The sequence below is a fragment of the Cololabis saira genome, chromosome 20, assembly GCF_033807715.1.
Source record: "Cololabis saira isolate AMF1-May2022 chromosome 20, fColSai1.1, whole genome shotgun sequence".
In the NCBI taxonomy this organism is placed as follows: domain Eukaryota; kingdom Metazoa; phylum Chordata; class Actinopteri; order Beloniformes; family Belonidae; genus Cololabis; species Cololabis saira.
This window is the reverse complement of record NC_084606.1, coordinates 10,887,950-10,905,377: the sequence shown is the minus strand read 5'-3', so window position 1 is coordinate 10,905,377 and position 17,428 is coordinate 10,887,950. Positions and strand designations below refer to the sequence as shown.

General features: G+C 41.9%; 1 protein-coding gene across 1 annotated transcript in view; it reads left to right on the top strand.

Moving 5' to 3' along the window:
- zanl (zonadhesin, like) overlaps positions 1–12,389 on the top strand; it is a 63,820-nt gene extending 51,431 nt beyond the window's left edge. The window contains exons 75-88 of the mRNA XM_061710706.1: positions 87–358; positions 438–646; positions 1,890–2,034; positions 2,133–2,380; positions 3,507–3,636; positions 3,721–3,922; positions 5,030–5,191; positions 6,777–6,907; positions 7,693–7,895; positions 7,990–8,125; positions 9,184–9,324; positions 9,452–9,545; positions 9,746–9,789; positions 12,174–12,389. Of these exons, the coding sequence (XP_061566690.1) occupies positions 87–358; positions 438–646; positions 1,890–2,034; positions 2,133–2,380; positions 3,507–3,636; positions 3,721–3,922; positions 5,030–5,191; positions 6,777–6,907; positions 7,693–7,895; positions 7,990–8,125; positions 9,184–9,324; positions 9,452–9,545; positions 9,746–9,789; positions 12,174–12,229 (2,173 nt within the window). The 3' untranslated portion in view covers positions 12,230–12,389. The remainder of the gene's footprint in view (positions 1–86; positions 359–437; positions 647–1,889; positions 2,035–2,132; positions 2,381–3,506; positions 3,637–3,720; positions 3,923–5,029; positions 5,192–6,776; positions 6,908–7,692; positions 7,896–7,989; positions 8,126–9,183; positions 9,325–9,451; positions 9,546–9,745; positions 9,790–12,173) is intronic.
- The last annotated feature ends 5,039 nt before the right edge of the window (positions 12,390–17,428 follow it).

The following is a 17,428-nucleotide window of genomic DNA, read 5'->3' as shown; positions in this document are numbered from 1 at the left end:
AAAAATTTAAAAAAGAAACAAGAAAAAAGATGAAAAGTGTTTTCATGTCAGCTAAACCATCCATGTCCCAACATCGTTCCCTGCAGATGTCAGCCCGACACTCGTCCAGACGTCCACCCCAACTGCACCGCGGATGAGGAGAAGCTGTACGAGGCTCACTGCAGCCACGTCATCCTCTCTGACCGCTTCAAGCCCTGCCACTCTCTGGTGCCCCCTGAGGCCTTCCTGGGTAATTGCATCTACGACATGTGTGAGTACGACGGCATGCAGGCGACTCTCTGCGACAACGTGGAGGCATACGCTCAGGCCTGCCAGAGCGCCGGCGTCACCATCAGCTGGAGGAACAACACCTTCTGTCGTGAGTCCCAAATGCAACACGTCACACAGTCCCACGCTGACCCAGCTTTCCCTCGCTGACCTGTCCCTCCTCCCTGCAGCCCTGCCGTGCCCTCCCAACAGCCACTACTCCGACTGCACCGCGCCCTGCCCACCCACGTGCTCCGACCTCTTCCCCATCTTCTGCCACCTGCCTCCGACCACCTGCATAGAGGGCTGCCAGTGCAACGCCGGCCACGTCCTTAGTGACAACAACTGTGTCCCCCTGAACAAATGTGGCTGCCTGAGCTCCGACGGTGAATACCACGATGTGAGTACAACGGCAAACCTGCTCTCGACATTTACTCTTAAAATCGTGGTGGCACTAAACAGCATAGACACAGTAGATTAACTTTTTGGCCCAGAAGTCTTACAACACTAAAATATCTGTGGAGATCCCCAAGGCTCCATCTCGGGGCATCTGCTTTTCAACATCCGCATGCTCCCACTTCAGCAAAACAATGAAATATGTTCTTATGATTATGCATATGACACAAATCTACATAAGCCAGATTAACTCAAGGTAAAAGACGTGTCTCTTTGCTTATCAGAGCTATTGTAGACACAATGCACTGGAACTTTGAGTGGGTGCATTTACATCTCCTTTTTTCATTTTTAGTGTTTTTCTTTTTAGTTGTTTTAGTTCTATTTTAATTGTACTTTCAAAGGCTCTTTTGTATCTCCCCTAGTAAATGAAATGTGCTTAACAAATAAACTTACACATTAAAGAAAATAAAACAGCTGGACAACCTTTGTGACGTGATCCAGACGTTTTCTGAGGAGTGGTTGCGAAGCAGTTGTCAGAATTTGGGTCAGCTCCTCCTCCTTGGAAGAGGAGAGGAGCTGACTCCCACCCAGTTAATCGACAAATCTGAACTGTTCTGGAAATCTGAACTGACTCCCATTTGGAGCGTCTCGTGGTCATTTAAAGCAGTGGTTCCCAACCTTTTTTCCTTGGAGCCCCCCCTACTTGTGTCTAAGACCAGCCGGGCCCCCCGACCCGTACGTACTAGCACCAAAATAGTCTTTAATTGAAAAAATTAACATTAATGATGTTTTTTTGATACATTTCTCTTTGGTTTACATTGTATACATATGACCTTGTTTTTCTCCAATGTCACCAATGTATAAAATATGCACAAAAGGACATAAAAGGACATAAAAATATGTCTGAAAAATGTCTCTTAATATGAAACCAACATTTTTTTTAACATTTTTCCTTTAACAACCTGTTGAGGAAAGATTAAATGTTGAGTAATGATATAATAATAAGGAATGAAATAATTTCCTGTGTTTGTCACCAGTGTATAAAAAACACAAAAGATATTCAAGACATTCATAAATTATTCCTAACAATGTCTTATGAATGACTCATTCGCAAATATAATTTTTACAACTGCATAATTTCAAAGCAGACAAAGTTTCACGCCCCCCCAGAGATCTCTGGCGCCCCCCCAGGGCGGGCCCGGACCCCAGGTTGGGAGACACTGATTTAAAGAACCGTGTGTCTGCAGGTGGGCGACTCCTGGCTCACAGACAGGTGTGTGGAATCGTGCACCTGTAACCCTGGCGGTGCCATCACATGTGACAAACACAGCTGTGATCCGAACACTGTGTGCACTCTGGACAAGTATGGAGACCTCCAGTGCCAACCCACCAGTGAGTCCAGCCCTCTTCTGCAGCCGCTATCACAGTCTACAAAGGTCCGATGGAAAAGCAAGGGTGCATGACCCATGACCTCTGCTCGTCCTCTCCAGAGTTTGACAGGTGCAGCGTCTCCGGGGACCCCCACTACAGGACATTTGACGGCTTCACCCACCACTTCCAGGGTCCTTACACCTACGTTCTGACTAAAGGCTACAACCTGCAGGGCTCCCAGGCGCCCCTGCAGGTGACGGGGAAGAACATCCGCCGCGGGGGGAACAGGAGAATCTCCTTCCTGGATGAGATGCACATCGACGTGTACGGCGTCCGCGTCAGCTTCCTGCAGAAGATGACCGTCCTGGTGGGTGATCGGTCCTTGGGCCAGAAGTAGCTACTCTTTTTTTCTGAATTGCCAATAGGGGTGTAACGATACACTAATCTCACGATACACGATATTGAGGTCACGATAACGATGCAATACGATATTATAGCAGTATTTTTTTAACAAACTTGAATGAGGAACATATGACTAGAAAAAATTGTCTTTTATTTGAAAGACTCAAAATACAAAACAATGCTGTGCGTTTGCCCTGTTGTTACAGTTTGTAATGCTTTATAACTGTTTCAATTTTAAAGAGAAAGCCAGGCGAACCATTTTCCACAAACTAAACTAAAAGTAAATGTCAGGTTTGCATTATGCATCTTCAGTTTCATACAAGTACAAATATTTTGCCACAAACTGAATAGTTTCTCTCATGTATGATTTGACTTTTTTCTTTTCCAGAAATTTAACAACTAAAATTAAATAAATAAATAAAAGTAAATAAATACATACAATTTTACATCATAAAAAAGATTGATTCATGCTCACCTTATAAGTGTAAAAGGAGATTTATTTTTGTTAAGAAGGTTATTTTGGTAATTCAGGGTTCATTATTTTATAAATATATTCTTTATATTCTGATGTAAATCAGGGACTATAATGACACTTGTCAGTTTATCTGTAGTGATTAGTCTGTTTTAGATTGGGCGGAGTGATACGCCACAGTATGGCACTAGGTGCTGTGTTGATGTTCTAAAATCCTACACTGTTGAGGGACATTAAAGTACACTGGAACTCAGCAGAAGTTGTCCCCGTGTTTATCCTACTCACCACCCAAAAAAGGTTTAATTTAATACGGTAAGGCTTAACTCTACACCAGCCTTACATAAGTAAAAGTTCAGAGCTCAAAACCTAAGAGCCCCGTGATCGGGACCGCAAAACGGTACTAGTTTCTTCTGAGCGGAGTCAGATTTTGGTCCGCGGGTCGAGGCGCGGTCGGAGGCGCGTTACTAGTCAACACAATAGATTAATATTAATAACCCAATATCGCGATACAGTTTGTCACCTCCACGACACGTATCGTGACGTTTTTGTATCGCGAAAAATTTCGTGGCACGATATATTGTTACACCCCTAATTGCCAACCACGTCATGTGTCCTGCAGGTGGATGGAGAGCGTGTGGCACCTCCTCTCAGTGTAGTCCATGGTTTGACGATCACCAGGAGCTCCAGGCAGGTCCAGCTCACCACTGACTTCGGGCTCACTGTTCGCTTCAATGGCAACAGTCATGGAGGTAAAGAGTGTGTCCTCCTTCATGATTCCCTCTGTGGGATTCTGAGAGTCTGCTCACAAGCATCTCTTGTTGTTTGTCCGACAGAGATCACCCTTCCCAGCACCTACAGGCACTCCGTCAGGGGACTGTGTGGGAACTACGACGGCCTCTCCAGGAACGAGTACATGAAACCCGACGGGACGGTGGTCAGGAATCTGAACGAGTTTGGAGACAGTTGGAGGGTCTTCAACACTCGAGCTGATGAACCGATGGTGTACCAGCGTCCGCTCAGTGTCCATGTCCACAGGTGAGACGGCAGCCCGGGTATCTTCTGTTTCTGCACAAACCCTCTCTGTCCTTGCTCACCTTGAACATTCTGGCTTCGACTGCTGAACGAGTTCATAGGACTTCAGGGAAGAATTTGTTTTCTTTCCATAGTTATGACTCTAAGAGAGACATCTGGTTTGCCTTCAGTGATGGAATAATAAGTCTGAGGTCATTTGAATGATTTACAGCAGTGACCTGAAGATACAGCTGGGGTGAGGGGTGGGGGTGGGTGCTGCTGGAGCCATTCAGCCTCCTGCGTTGACTCTGCTTGGAAAACAATGATCACCGTTTGCAGTTTTAGCTCCTTTTTTGTACTATTTCAAAAACACTTAATGTTTTCATTTATTTTTTTGGTGCTGATTTCCATAGTGGGTTCAACTCACGGGAACAATTACAGACGTAAGACAGTGCCCTAGCTCCTACACATCTCTCACAGGTTATCCATAATTAGATAACTTCCTTAAAACTGGTCATTTATATCAAAGCAGGGAAGCATTTTCAAATAGACTGAATGGAACATGACTGGGAAACTGTTCCCCTTTTATTATCATTTAAACAAAATCAACTCTGGGTCAAAGGCACATGTTGGCATTATATCAAATATATTTTCTGCATTATTTTTATTACTTCACTATAAACACTGTTTTTTACGACGGAGTATTCGGGCCAAACCAAGACAAAAAAAAGAAATTGGAAATAACGAGAAAAAAAGTCACAAAATTACGAGAATAAAGTCACAATGTTGCGAGAATAAAGTCGTAATAAAATAAAGTTGTAATATTATGACAATAAAGTCGTAATATGACGAGAAAACAAAAACATTTTTAAAGATGACAAGAATCTCCAACAACAGCCTGAAGTTCAGCGTGTTAATGACAAAGAATGAACGAAGCAGCTGTGGTGCTGGAATTGGACCTGCGATGGGTTTGAGGAGCTTTTACATGTGTTCATCTGTTCTCTGGAAACCTCACCTGCTCCACACATGGGGTTTCATCGCCATGGTGATGCACTCTTCAACGCCGAGAACGCAGCTGGGACCGGTATCATTCATGCTTTTGCTCTTTCCCCTCTGTGGCCCTGTCTGCAGGCGGGACCTGGAGACGGATCCAGATTCAGGCTTTGAGACGTCGGACTGCTCCAGCGCCCAGCTCAACGACTACAACAGCGGCAGAAAGTGTGGAGCGCTGTCAGACCCAGCGGGGCCCTTCGCTGCCTGCCACGCCATCCTGCCACCCAAAACCTACCAGGAGTGAGTCAGCTGACAGAGTGTGTGTGTGTGTGTGTGTGTGTGTGTGTGTGTGTGTGTGTTTGTGTGTGTTCTTGTTTGTGTCACCTCATCGGGACCTCAGTTTACTCACAATCTCCGTCTGCGTGGGTATATCGAACGCTTGGAAAACCATATCACATCACCACATGAATCCATGCTGGTAGTAGGCAGAGGTGTCAAAAGTATTCACATTCATTACTCAGGTAGAAGTATAGATACTAGAGTTTAAAAATAAAGTTTTTTACTCAAGTAAAAGTAATGTAAGGGGGAAAAAAGCCATTAAGGACAAAAGCCATTGAAAATGAATGCATCTTAGTATAATGCAAATATATTAAAGAACCATATATGTGTACTATTGAGCATTAACATGTGTTTCAGAGAGCAGGAGATATGATGACTAGTTGCCTATAAGTATTGTAATGGTGAAAAAAGTCAAACTTCAGAGGCATGTTATCATTTATCCTAACCTTTATTGGAATGTACATCCAAGTTTAGTTGCAGGAATCTGAGGGAACGGATGTAAGAACAAAACTGGACAAGAACATCTGAAACAACCACAACCAAATTCACTCTATCTGGATGGAGCAATTTAACTGGATAGTTTTTTTTAAAGGCCGAAATGAAATAGAGTAACGAGGCTGTTTTTGAAATGTAAGGAGTAAAAAGTACAGATAATTGCGTGAAAATGTAAGTTAGGTAAGGAGTAAGTAAGGAAATGTAAGGAGTAAAAGTAAAAAGTCGTCTGAAAAATAATTACTCCAGTGAAGTATAGATAACCAAAATTTCTACTTAAGTAAGGTAACGAAGTATTTGTACTTAGTTACTTGACACCTCTGTATAACATCACCACATTAATCCAGGCTGATAGTAGGAAAATCTGCAGTTCCTCTGCTCTCCACTAGGGGCTTTAAAAGTGAGTCAGACCACTGACCTCCAACTTTACTACAGAAATAAACACCATGTTTTAGTACATTAAGGCATTACCTACAACCATTTAATGATTGCACAGCCAACATTTGTACGAGTAGGCAATCTGAGATGTAAATGGTCTGAAATATGTCCGTCCGTCCCCGTGTGAGTTGCTCTGATCAGGTAAATGGGTGATCAGTGGCCCAAAATGGGTTTCCTGTCTGGGTCCCCCTTAAATTCAAGCGAGACCAGTGTGGAACAAAGGAAAGATTGGTTATAAATTCACAAGTAATCATTTTTGTTTAGTTGGAAGAAAACCAAGGAGACATTCAGAGTTGTACAACAAACCAACGAATAAAAAGGCAGCCAGAGTGATCAGGTAAAAGGACAAAGCAACAATAAACTAACTGTTTTTACTGGAATGGGGTTCATCTGTGGTCCACATCTGGAATAAAGTCATGGCGAAGAAAACACCATTGACATCATCGGAGATGAGTTTGTCTCTCTGGTTCTCCTGAATGTTCCAGTGAATGTTGCATCCATTACCCCAACTACGTATTCTTTCCAGGACATGCTCAACGACATACCAGATTTACCCAGGATGTGTGTTGTCAGTGGTTGTGTTTGACCTGTGTGTGTATCATCTGTGTGTTTTCAGCGACTGTGTGTTTGACCTGTGTGCTGAAGAAGGCAGTGAAGAGCTGCGCTGCGGCAGTTATGAGGCGTACATTGTAGCCTGCCAGGAAGCCGGCGTGAAAATAGGAGAGTGGAGGCAGAAGCTGGGCTGTGGTAAGATGATGTTGGATGTGGTACTAACAATGTAGGACTAACGATGTAAGACCAACGATATTGGACTGATGATTTAGGACAAACAATGTTGGTTTCACAATGTTGAACTAATGATGTAGAACTAACGATGGTGGACCAATGATGTTGGACTAACAATGTACGACTAACGATGTTGGACCAACGATATTGGATTCACGATGTAGGACTAACGATGTAAGACTCACAATGTAGGACTAGTGATGTAGGACTCACAATGTTGGACCAACGAAGTTGGATCAACGAAGTTGGACTAACGATGTACGATTAACGATGTAGGACTAACGATGTTGGACCAACGATATTAGACTGACGATTTAGGACTGACGATATTGGACTGACGATGTAGGACCAACGAGGTAAGACTAACGCTGTAGGACCGACGATGTTGGATTCACAATGTTGAACTAATGATGTAGAACTAACGATATTGGATTCATAATGTAGGACTAACGATGTAAGACTCACGATGTTGGAGTAACGATGTAGAACTAACGATGTTGGACCAACGATGTTGGACTAACAATGTAAGACTAATGATGTTGGACTGAAAACCCCTACTCGGGATCAGGTTGCCTGGAACCATGAATGCTGACAATAAGCCTTTATGATGTTTTTGTCTTACTCCTGACTCCCTGTACCAAACTCAGTGGGACGGGTTCTGTATTAGCCAATCACTGCAGAGCAGATTGAAACCATGACCATGACAGTTGACTTAACTGCAGGTATTGTCATCATTTGTCTTGTAGGCCTCGTCTGTGGTGCCAACAGCACCTACAGCCTCTGCATGTCACCTTGCCCCTCTTCCTGCGCGGACATGGCAGCACCCTCCGACTGTGACACCACTTCCTGTGTAGAAGGCTGCCAGTGCGCGCCAGGCTTTGTCATGAGCGAGGGTAGTTGCGTGCCGTTCACAGAGTGTGGATGCACCTTCCTCAACAGATACTACATGGTGAGATGAGATCATTAAGGCAGCGATGTCTGTGTGTGTCCGTGTGGGTGTGTTTGTCACTGCCTCAGCTCACCCTCCCCTCTCCATCCTACAGCTCAACGAGAATTTTGTGACTGAAGACTGTTCTCAGTCCTGTCAATGTACGGCCACCGGTGCTGCGTGTCAACCCAAGAGCTGCCAGGAAGGCTTCATCTGCACCATCTTCGACTTCAGACGGGACTGTTTCAGAGGTGTGTGTTCACCTTCTGAGGTTGTGAGGAAATGACGTTAGTTGTTCACTTATATTTCATATGTCAGGACTAGATCAAGGTATGAAGGAGACGGCGACAAGGTTCGTGCACATTCTGAGAAAACCCCTTTGAGCGCAACACAAAGGCTGCGTTTACATGCAGTCAATAACCCTTTTAAAACCCGAATATTGGCAATAACCCGAATTTGCACGGCCATGTAAACACCAATTACCCCTTTGAATAACCCGAATTTGCTCATATTCCGGTTTTTAAAAACCTGAATATGACCCCTGGGTTACTCCTTTTAAAACCCGAATATTGGGTCATGAAAACGCCAAACGGAATATCCCGATCAAACGGAACATGAATTTGTTTTCTGCACATGCTCTGTTCGCAAGGAATCCTGGTCTTTTGAGTCCAGGAAGTTCTTATAAACACGGAGAAACGCAAGACCAGGAGGAGACTAATCACTTCATAAATGTAATGAAGGATATGAACATTTCTGCATTTGTAGACGGTAGAAAGTACCGGGATAGCGAGATTTACAAGAAGGTGAGCGAAAAGTTGCGCAAAGCAGCATTTGTTTTGAATTTGGACACAGGAAGAAGAAACCGAAATTACGGTAATTGCGTCATCATGTTCTCCGCGCGTCGCTGGTTTGATCCAGATATCCTGAATGATTAATCACCATGTAAACGAATATTCCGAATGTTTCAGTAACCGGAATATTAGCAATAACCCAAATTTTGACTGCATGTAAACGTAGTCAGTATGATTTTCAGGTTGACTTTCAGCATCTACATGAACGTCACCTGCTATAACGATCTATCTGTACTCAGCAACGAGATTAAAAACAAAACAAATCAGAGAAATCTGACCGAAACTCTGATGAAGACCAAATAGTCAATACACTGCAACAAAAAGAAGTAGTTCTCTCAACTCCATTTTGAAGCTGAGTGAAGCATCATGTCCCTCCTGAATCTCAGACTCTGGCTGCTGGGAACCAGTGAGCTGTTGAAACTGTAAGACTGTAATGTAGCTGGTGTGTTATGTTGCAGCGAGCCCCTGCCTCAGTTCCCCCTGCCAGAACGGAGGAACCTGCACGGAGGCTAGCAGTGACAGCTACACCTGCCAATGTCCAGAGGGCTTTGAGGGCTTCAACTGTGAGATGGAGAAGACCACACCACCCGAAGGCTTAGGTACGAGCTGCTGGATCAGCTGCTGCTGTTCCTCTGAATAAATGAATGTTGATATTGTAGACATCAGACTGAAGCGATGGACACGGCTGGATTTCTCACATGTACACGATTTGATTTTTCGTTTCAGAAACCAAGTGGATCATTTTGATTGCCGTCTTGGTGTCGGTTGCGGTCACTGCCATCATTACCAGCATCGTGTGTGTTTGCAAAAACAAAGCCAAGTGAGTTCCAACTCTTTCTACACCCAGAAACTGCCAGGAAGTATGCTAGCACTGTGTGCACTGTGTTTGTTGCTGTGAGGCAGAACGTAAACGAGTACCTGCCTCTGTCAGACTCGGATATATTGTGAATCAGCCGGATTGGCTGACGCTTCTTACCTGCACAGACATGAAGGTCTCACCTCAGTTTGTTCTCCCCGCAGGAAACAAAAGGGATGGGAGGCAAAACTCAGCATGAAATCAACAGGTAAGAATGACTCGCCAGCAGAGAACTGTGCTTCAGTAAGCTCCAGGAAATAAGATTAGATGCAGGAAGAGCAGACAAGTTGAACACCCCTCAGGACAGATGTCCTATAACTGGACAAACAAGCTCACTGTGTCCCACTTCTGGAGCTCTTAACGGTAGCGCTAAAGTTGTTTCCAGGTAAATACAACCTCAGATCAGACAAACATGGGCCGATACAGAAGAAAAAACAGTTAATCCTATATTTACTTTGACTTTGACATCTTTGCAGACTGCATAAACCCAAAATATTTTAAGAGAAAAGCTTTTACCACACTGTAAGGTTTCCATGTCACGGTGATGAAGACTTTCAGAGGTTGTTCTGTCCCGTCATCCTGGAAACGCCTTTTATGTACCGCCAGCATGCCCGTTTTACAAGCGCTCTTTAAACTGCCATAACTCTGCAACATTTCACACCAAAGAGAAAGTTTAAACAGCATTGGGAAGAAGAGGAGATGGCTACAGACAAATGTGTGGTCTGTTACGGTAGCACAAAGTCATCACTGCAACTCCTCAACCATTTGAGACTAAATTCAAATGCTTCCTAGAAGCTGTCAGGAAGAACTTTACAAAGCTTTATGGGAGAGTTTACACTAACTAGAGGTTTACTAACACTAACTAGAGGTTTACTAAACACTAACTAGAGGTTTACTAAACACTAACTAACTAGAGGTTTACTAACACTAACTAGAGGTTTACTAAACACTAACTAGAGGTTTACTAACACTAACTAGAGGTTTACTAAACACTAACTAGAGGTTTACTAAACACTAACTAGAGGTTTACTAACACTAACTAGAGGTTTACTAACACTAACTACAGGTTTATTAACACTAACTAGAGGTTTACTAAACACTAACTAGAGGTTTACAAACACTAACTAGAGGTTTACTAAACACTAACTAGAGGTTTACTAACACTAACTAGAGGTTTACTAACACTAACTACAGGTTTATTAACACTAACTAGAGGTTTACTAACACTAACTAGAGGTTTTACTTAACACTAACTAGAGGTTTACTAACACTAACTAGAGGTTTACTAACACTAACTAGAGGTTTACTAACACTAACTAGAGGTTTACTAACACTAACTACAGGTTTATTAACACTAACTAGAGGTTTACTAACACTAACTGGAGGTTTTACTTAACACTAAAGTTTGAAGTTCCTGTCAGCACTCGCACTGCTGCATTTTCGATCAGCTGGAGAATATTCAGAGAATTACTTTGACATCCTGCTAATAAAACATTACAGTAATCTAGTCTAGAAGATACAAACGCATGAATTCGTTTTTGAGAAGATGTTCCTAATCTTTGATATTACGGAGATGGAAAAACATTGTTTTACAAACCTGATTAATATCCTGTTTGAACCACAAATCCTGATCAAAATAACTCAAAGGGATTTGGAGAGTTGTACTGGAGGCCATCACAACACCATCTAATCCCTTCCTGAGATGCTTTGGACCAAAAATAATAACTACTAGCTAACGGTTCTGTTTCATCTGGCTTCATAGACAAATACAGCTGCGTATCATCAGCATAGCAATGAACATTGATGTTGTGATTCTGGATAATACTTCACAAGGGTTGCATGTATAAACTGAACAAGATTGGCCGTAGCAGACCCTCGACTGTTCTGAAGAAACCTCATTACTATCAGCTGTTGGTGAATGAAGCAGTACAAAAACAAACCTGATACTCTTCATCACTGGTTCCCTCAACATCAGAACACCTGTTTAAAGTCGTTAGAAGGAATGATAATATTACACGCTGGTAAACCTTAGCTATGCAAACTTTTCTTGGAGCGTATTGGAGTCCTAAATACAAAAAGAAAAAGATTTTCGAAAGCGATAACAAGAAAGAAAAATAAAGTTTTATTAGAAAAAGGCCTGAAACATCTTGAATTCAAAGTGTCCAAAAAGAGGAAAGAAGTCAAAGTAAATGTAATCAACACTGTTTTGTTTTACCTGCATTATTTTAATTTGAGGTTGTAGATATATATATATATATATATATATATATATATATATATATATATATATATATATATATATATATATATATATATTTATATATATTGACTTTGCACAATTTGTGCAAAATGCTTCAAAACTGGCACTTGGAGATGGGGCAGTGGTGCTGGAGGTTTTTCCAGGCAGTCACTTTATTAAAGGTTGTTTTGTGTTGAAAGAAAACCTTCAAAGTGGGAATAAAGACCAGCTGTTTCCTGAGAGTTACTTGTGTGGTTGTTGGAGGATGATCCAGAGTTACTCCCGATTGATCAGCTTGTCTAGACTCAGGTGTTGGATCTGAGACTCAAAGACCCCCATGTCCTGTCTTCCAGGTGTTCAGTACGCGGGAATGGAGGAACAAAATCAAGACAAAGTGACGGCCATGTGATGACAATCTGCCCTGTTGCTGTTCTTCACGCTTGCATTTTACTACTTTAACTTATAGTTTTGAAGATGTCATTTTGCTTTTGCAGATGTGAATGTTTCATTAATAGAATTTGTTGTATGTATCTAATTTATGAATAAAGTTCATCCCCAAAACGAAAAAAGGAACATGTGATGTTGTTCTGCACATTTAATCTGGAAAGACTGGACCTGTGTGTGTGTGTGTGTGTGTGTGTGTGTGTGTGTGTGTGTGTATGGTTTCTCTGATGATACAAGGTGCTGAGGTCACATGACCTCCCCGCCACTGGTTGCCACGGCAACGTCTGGCATCTCTGCTTCACAGCAACCACTTCCTCTGTACTAACACCGACCGCAGGTCGCTGTGAGCGGCTCTGCAGAGGTCTGGGAGGAAGTTCACCAGAGTCTGGTGCTGAGTCGTGATCTGACAGACTGTCACTTTCAAACACATCTGATAAAAACGAGAGCTTGAAGGAACCGCATCTGTCGGTTCTAAAACATTCAACTGGAACCGATTTGTTGTTGATTTGATTTGATTTGAGTTTTTTTATTTCGGTCCATTTGGATACAACATAGTACAACATAAAAAAAAGGTCCAATATTTTAAGTGGCACCAAAAAGGTATTGGCTGAAGCCAAGGCTTATTATGCCTACCCTTTTATGAACCTCGACTCAGGAGGTTTTATACAAAACAAAACTAATAATTTGGGTTCAAACATTGAAAAAGAATGGATATATTGGACAAGTAACAAGTAAGCAAAGACAAAAAAACAAAGATGAAAACAAAACAAAAAAAAATGCTATAAATTGCAAGAAGTGATAAATTAAGTGGTTCTTGGCAAGAGACTGTACAGCGCGGAGAGCAGAGGTTAAGCGTAGGGTGTGTAAAAAAGAGAAAAAATAATAATTTTCTAACATACTCAGGGCCTGATTTACTAAGATCCTAAATAAAGAGTACTAAATTGCGTGTGCACTGAAAAAGTTTGCACGTGCTGTTGTTGTGTGTTTTGCGGGTGATCAACTAAGAATGCTTGCGCAATTGATAACAGGCGCAAACCGCAGTATTTAAATGAGGTGTTGCGTGTCTTACGGTTTGCGCCATGGAGAGTCTGGATGGAAGCGGGAGAAGCAGGATAGTCGCAAGCGCAAAATGAAATTTGACGGGTTGGAGTTAGAGATATTAGTGGAAGAGGCAAATAAACACATTCATGAACTACAGCAAAGAAATGTAAACATTACCAAAAGAAACGCAATATGGGAGAAAATCTGCGATAGAATAAATGCAGTAAGACAAAAAGAACGGCAGATGAGGTTAAAAGAAGGTGGCAAGATATAAGGCGAAGAACTAAAGAAAAAGTGGCCTTTAATAAAACTTCGGTAAACAAGACAGGTGGAGGGCCTGCGGAAGAGATGCGTCTAACCAGCATTGAGCAGCAGGTGCAGCTCACCTTCTGCGAGGAGCAGATAACTGGGATACCGGGGTATGACACGCTAGAGCCAACTGCAGAACAAGGTATAGGCGCACAATAAGAAACACATTTTTCTCCATGAAAACACGTGATTTATTTATTATCACAAATGAAAAAATTAATGTGCCTCTTGTGGCAACCTTTTGCTGAATAATACTCGATTTAACATTCAAATAAAATATTTTGCATGTGGAGAATCCTCACCACGAGATGAGCCATCCCCACCCCAGTCCTCAAATCAGCCCTTAACCCATTCAACAGCTCCAAGATGGAATCGCTAGATAGTCGATATGTTTCAACTATCTGGTTTTCATTCATTCCAAACAAATTTACACAAGTCCGAAAGACTCTCTCTCTGCGTATTCTTTGATTTTGGCGATGTCGCCTCCTTGCCACAATAACAGCAGCCATCGGTGCGTAATGCTGGGCAGATTAGCACCTTCCTTTCGAACGTATTAAATACAGACGCAATCACAACGCGCAATTACTTTTAGGCTTGGTAAATCTCATTGCGTGTGATAAATGAACCTATTTGCATTTTCCCCTCCCAGTATTTAGCACTTTCTGGTGGGTACGCCCCATATTGATTATTCATCAGGGCAAAAGTACTAAATGAACAGCGTGTGCTATTTTGCTCATTTGAGAGGCGCAGTCCTCTTTGCACGCTGTTAGTAGATCAGCTCGCACATTGGTTTGCGGGTGATGTCAGGTTTGCACACGTTTTTACGCACGCAAACCTTTAGTAAATCAGGCCCCAAGTGGCTCACAGGGCACCTGGTATGATGTGGTGCTGCTTCACCAACTCCTCGGCTAAACGACCGCGGAGAGCGGTCATGCAAACACTTGCTTCGATTTGCTACTATCATGGTATTATTATAATATTACCATGTCAATGTTTTATATTTAATTAATATTTTATTTTTGAACTTATTTTTGAATTTGGTTACAGTAGTGCATAGTTTTAGTTCATTTTCCAAATTATTCCATGGCTGGAATAGCTGTTGAGACTGTTCCTCACCCACTGGTGGATCAGCATGTTGAACGGGGTCCAGTACTCAGCGTGAGCAGTTTTACCTGGAGGCACTGGCTCATTTCCATCCTTATGCAGATCATACCCTGACTGATGAACAGTGGTGGCTGGTGATAAAACATTTTGGGGGGGCGCACTGGCGAGTGGGGATTAGGGTTAGGATCAGTGTTGTGCTAACTTTACTAAAAAATATTAACTAGTTACCGTTATTAGTTACTTCATTAAACAGTAACTCAGTTAGTAACTCAGTTACTTAGACCAAAAAGTAATGCTTTACTATGAAAAGTAACTTTTTAGTTACTTTAAATAAAAACATGATTTTAAATCCTCCCATTAATGCCCCTCTAGCCTTCATTTCAGCAGGTACTGTATTGATTTGCATTGTGCCTTGTGTTCTGCATTCTAAACAGTCTCCCCGCTTCTTCACTTCCTGTGTCAATAACGTTGGTTGCTTAGCAACAAGCTGAGAACGGCCAATGAGCTTCAGCAGCAGCTGAAGAACGGGAACTTTGATGAATCGTTCATTACAGTTCTCAGATATAATCCATGGTGGCATGTCGGTTTATAAGAATCTTTTTGCCCAGAATGAAAAAAAGAGCGTCAACAACGACCCATAACTATTTTCTTCTCTTGAAAAAACACACCTGCACCGCGGCTTTAGGAGAAAAAGACGCTGCAGAGTCGGGATGCAGCGGCTCAGAAGAGCAGTGGAATACGTGCGAGGCGGTGCTGATCTCTGCAATTTGAAGTTCTATAATAATTATAAAAAGAATTTCACTTATCACGAATTCTTTTTGGAACGTAACCCCTGCGAAAAACCAGGGATTACTCTAATGACAATATCTCCACGTTGCGAAAACTCTATCTAATATCTAATATCTAATGACAATATATCCACGTTGCGAAACTCGCCTTCTCTTGGCTCCCCATGACCGCTCATGTTTTTGAATAAACGTTTCCTCTGGTCTGACTTTGATTGACAGCTCATGAATCAATCAGATTGGATGAAGAATGACAGAAAACACGCTGATTGGCCACGGGCGCAGAGAGCTGCGGCCGGAGTAACCAATTAGAGACCAGCATGAAGTCACATGGAAGAAAAGTTTAAGAACATACAATACACACTCAAAATTTCAAGCCTTTGTACTTTTCTTTTTTAACCAGGCAGAACTAGAACAAGCTCATGAACTCATAGAAACTCTGTGTGTGTTTGAGTCTGTGTAAATGTGACAAAACATGCAAAAACAAACATTTTCCCCAAAGAATCACCAGTGATGTCATGAGATTGACGCGTACGCAGATAAAAGAGATAAAAGAAAAGTAACAGCTCAACGTAGCCTAATGTAGCGGAGTAAGAGGAACAGTTTCTTCTTCACAAATCTACTCAAGTAAAAGTAAAAAGTATAGTGATTCAAAACTACTCCTAAAAGTACAACATTTCCCAAAACTTACTCAAGTAAATGTAAGGGAGTAAATGTAACTCGTTACTACCCACCTCTGCAAATGAGACATAAAATAAACAATCGACACTTACAATAAAAAAGAAATCAAGGCATTCGAGTATTTACAGGATGAACTAAAAATAGGAAATAAATGGTATTTCAATAAGTAAATAAACAGGTGAGGTAGTGCAAATAAGAGGAAGGGGCCGCCCTAGTCTGTAGTAGTGGCGTGACAGAAGAGTTGAGTCTGGTGGAAGAAACTGTCCTTGAGCTGCAGGATTTGGCCCGGAGACCGACGGCAGCAGACTGAAGAGGCCGTGCTGGAGAGGCTGAGGCTAAAACCCAACCGGAAGAGAACTCTTTCACTTCTCTCACTTCCCTTGACTTTCTCCAAGCCTCAAACCTCCGCCAACATCACGACTTCCAGGTTAAAGCCAACACAGGAACAATACCAGCTGCAGTTCCCTGACTGACCACTGGGGACTGGAGCGTTCTTCTCTGCACCCGTTTACTCCAGTTCACGATGAGGGGGCTCAGCTGGAGCTGATCCCAGCTCTGTTCCGGTGAAGGCAGGAGCCTTGTAGGGTTGCCACCCGTCCCGTAAAATACTGAATTGTCCTTTATTTGAGAAAAAAACGTTGCGTCCCGTATTGAAGTAATACGGGACGCGATTTGTCCCGTATTTTCATTAACGCCCCATAACATCATAACATCAACACTCAATTTAACAATAATGAACAAAATAAAACACAGGAAACATTAAGGCCAGCAAAATCTTTGTGTCGAGACAACAGGACCTGCTGCGCTCTGTGCCCATATCTTTATATGTTATTATTATTATATATAATATATGTCCGTATTGAACCAATACAGACACATATTATGCTCTTATTTATTGATGTCATAATATACAGGTGAAGGTCGGAAAAGTTGAATATACTGCAAAACGTCATTCGTAGTAAATTTAACTAAAGGTGAAACAAATATAGCCTATTATTTCCCCACTACATTCAAAGTGAGATATTTCAAGCCTTTATTTGTTATGATTTTGGTGATTATGGCTCACAGTTTATGAAAACCCCAAATAAAAAATAAATTAGAGAATATTTTATGAAATCAATAAACAATTCCATCATCAAAATTATAACAAATAAAGGTTTAACATATCTTGCTTTGCATGTAATAAGACTAGGTAATATATTAGTTTCACCTTTTAAGTTGAATTATTGAAATAAATTAACTTG